At 38.0% G+C, this 2,916-nt stretch overlaps 1 protein-coding gene across 1 annotated transcript; it reads left to right on the top strand.

The window, feature by feature from the left end:
* The first annotated feature begins 456 nt into the window (after nt 1-456).
* Nucleotides 457-2,711, top strand: LOC111889790 (uncharacterized). Its single transcript, XM_023885941.3, has one exon. The coding sequence runs from the start codon at nt 761-763 to the stop codon at nt 2,480-2,482; it is 1,722 nt and encodes a 573-aa protein (XP_023741709.1). The 5' UTR covers nt 457-760; the 3' UTR covers nt 2,483-2,711.
* Nucleotides 2,712-2,916: the final 205 nt, after the last annotated feature.

The following is a 2,916-nucleotide window of genomic DNA, read 5'->3' as shown; positions in this document are numbered from 1 at the left end:
GCATAGGGAGGGCGGTGTTTCCTATGCCACATAAACGCCATGTCATTCTTACCACACTCAGGGGCGGATTTAGGGGGGTCACCGGTGGCACCAGCAACCCCTGACTTTTCCGGACGCAGTGAAAAGAATTTTGAAAAATTTTAAATTTTTATTTTTTATACTATCATACAACTCTTAATTTTCCCGTATAACCTCTACTGTAAAATTCTGTGTCCATCTATGACCGTATTCCACTCCCTCAAAACTTATGTCCTCTCTCTACCTTATAAAAATATAATTTTGCAATATTTTTGGTTTATAATAAATCATTTGAAATTCGTGGAGACAACGATTACCGTGTGGGACCGACCACCTATGCGTCGGTGGATCTAACGATGTGACTAGGTTAGCCCATTAAATACCAGATATAATAACTTGCGCCATGTGCACAGTAATGCGATCACCTCTCCACCGTACACGTGTTATCATCTTCCCTTCGCAATTGACTTCTACAGTTCTACTCTCACTAAAATATCCAGCTGCCTCTAAGCTCAAAATGAATCGCACTCTGCAGCAAACGAAGCAGATCTGAGTAAGAGAGTGTCGATGAATGTGTAAATCGATTACACTTTCAAATGTATAAGGTAAGTCATAATTATAGATCCAAATTGTTGTTTATATAGGTATACACATCTTCTCAGATTTGCCAAAACCCTAGTTATTTATCGCTAGAATACTCCATTTTGTTTATTTATTGTGTCCGTTTAATTCGAGAAAAAAAATGATGCTTGGGCGTAGTTTACCATCGCGATCTGGTAGTTTCCGGCCGGAGAATCTAGGTCAAAACGCCTTGGCTTTAATCGGAAACGTCTTCTTCACGTTTTTTGTAATCGGTGTTTTAGTCTTCACGATTATCGCCGCGACCTATGAACCTGAGGATCCATTGTTTCATCCTTCAACTAAAATCACAAACTTCCTCACTTCCACTTCCAATGCCACATTTGTATCCGATAGCACCGTCGTGAAAACCGGCGAGGACTTCATGAAGGCCAACGAAACTGCATTTGGCACATTTATCAACGCTTCCGATGTTATCAAGGCGGCGAAATGGGATGCGGAAGGTGAGACCGAAGAAAAGGAAGCACGCGATTGTAGTGACGAGGTTGATAAACCTATAGATTGTACAGATCCAGAAGTTTTTCATCTCATGATGAGTGCTGCGATCGATCAGTTCAAGGATATACATTTCTACAGATTTGGGAAACCCGTTCGTGGAATGAACGACAGTTCTTGTCACATGGCATGGCGATTCAGACCTAAAGAAGGAAAAACCGCTTCACTTTACAAAGACTACCGGAGCTTTGTAATCTCTAGATCTGTCAATTGCAGCCTTAGTGTAGTCTCCATCGGTGATTATCATTCAGGAGGTAACGCAAGGAAGAGGAAGAAGCATCAGAAACCCGGATTTGAGAAAACCCCAATGGGAGAAGATGATAAGAACAGTGGGATACAAGTGGTTGGAGAAACTGTAAACGACTCCCTCCCTGTTGTTGAATCAGAGAAATCATTCGATCAAGGTAAGTACCTACTCTACAATGGCGGTGGAGAAAGATGCAAGAGCATGGATCATTACCTATGGAGTTTCATGTGTGCTTTAGGTGAAGCTCAGTACTTAAACAGAACTTTAGTAATGGACTTAAGTATCTGTTTGTCATCTGTTTACACAAAGTCAGGTCAAGATGAAGAAGGTAAAGACTTCAGATTCTACTTTGACTTCGAGCATTTGAAGGAGTCTGCTAGTGTGTTGGACCAAGGTCAATTCTGGTCAGACTGGAACAAATGGCATCAAAAAGATGGATTAAGTATTTCCCTAGTGGAAGATTTCAGAGTAACTCCCATGAAAATGGCTCATGTGAAGGACACTTTGATAATGAGAAAATTCGGAAGTGTAGAACCTGATAATTATTGGTACAGAGTATGTGAAGGTGAAGCAGAATCTGTTATTCAAAGACCATGGCACATGATATGGAAATCAACAAGATTAATGAACATAGTTTCATCAATATCTTCAAAAATGAACTGGGATTTCGATTCTGTTCATGTTGTAAGAGGTGAAAAAGCTAAAAACACAGAACAATGGCCGAATCTTGCTTCGGATACTTCACCTGAAGCTCTTTTATCATCCCTTCAAGATAAAGTTGATGATGGAAGGAATCTTTATATAGCAACTGATGAACAAGATGTTTCCTTTTTTGACCCTTTGAAAGATAAGTATTCTACTCATTTTCTTGATGAATATAGAGAGTTATGGGATGAAAACAGTGAGTGGTATAGTGAGATGAGTAAGCTGAATAATGGTGTTCCTGTTGAGTTTGATGGATATATGAGGGCTTCTGTTGACACTGAGGTGTTTTTGAGGGGTAAAAAGCAAATTGAGACGTTTAATGATCTTACTAGAGACTGTAAGGATGGGATTAACACGTGCACTATATCAGCTAGCTGACGTCATCATCACACTTTGTAGTATTTTGTATTATGTGAAAATTTCGACTTGTGTCTTTTTTTTTTTTAAATTATAAATTATGTTTCTGTTTTTAGAAGATTTGTTCTTGAACAGGTAGTTTGATGTTTTAAGAAGTATTCCAATAGTATTTTTACTTTCTAGAAAAGTCTCAAACTTTTATACTTTCCACTTTGTGGACATTATTATGTCTTGATTCGGTTTTTGTTTATATGTGCTTACTATTGGCATGCATATAACATATTAGAGACTAAGATGAATAATGGTGTTCTAGTTGTGCTTTAGTTTTGTTGAGGTTTGTTCTTAAACATAGGTATAGGTAGTTTTAATGTAAATATTTATACACGAATGTTTTAGAACTATGTTTTATGTTTTTGTTTTGTCTCTTGAAGATTTATTCTTAAACATAGGTATAG

The sequence above is a fragment of the Lactuca sativa genome, chromosome 9 (assembly GCF_002870075.4).
Source record: "Lactuca sativa cultivar Salinas chromosome 9, Lsat_Salinas_v11, whole genome shotgun sequence".
Lineage (NCBI taxonomy): Eukaryota > Viridiplantae > Streptophyta > Magnoliopsida > Asterales > Asteraceae > Lactuca > Lactuca sativa.
This window is presented reverse-complemented; position numbering and strand designations above follow the sequence as displayed.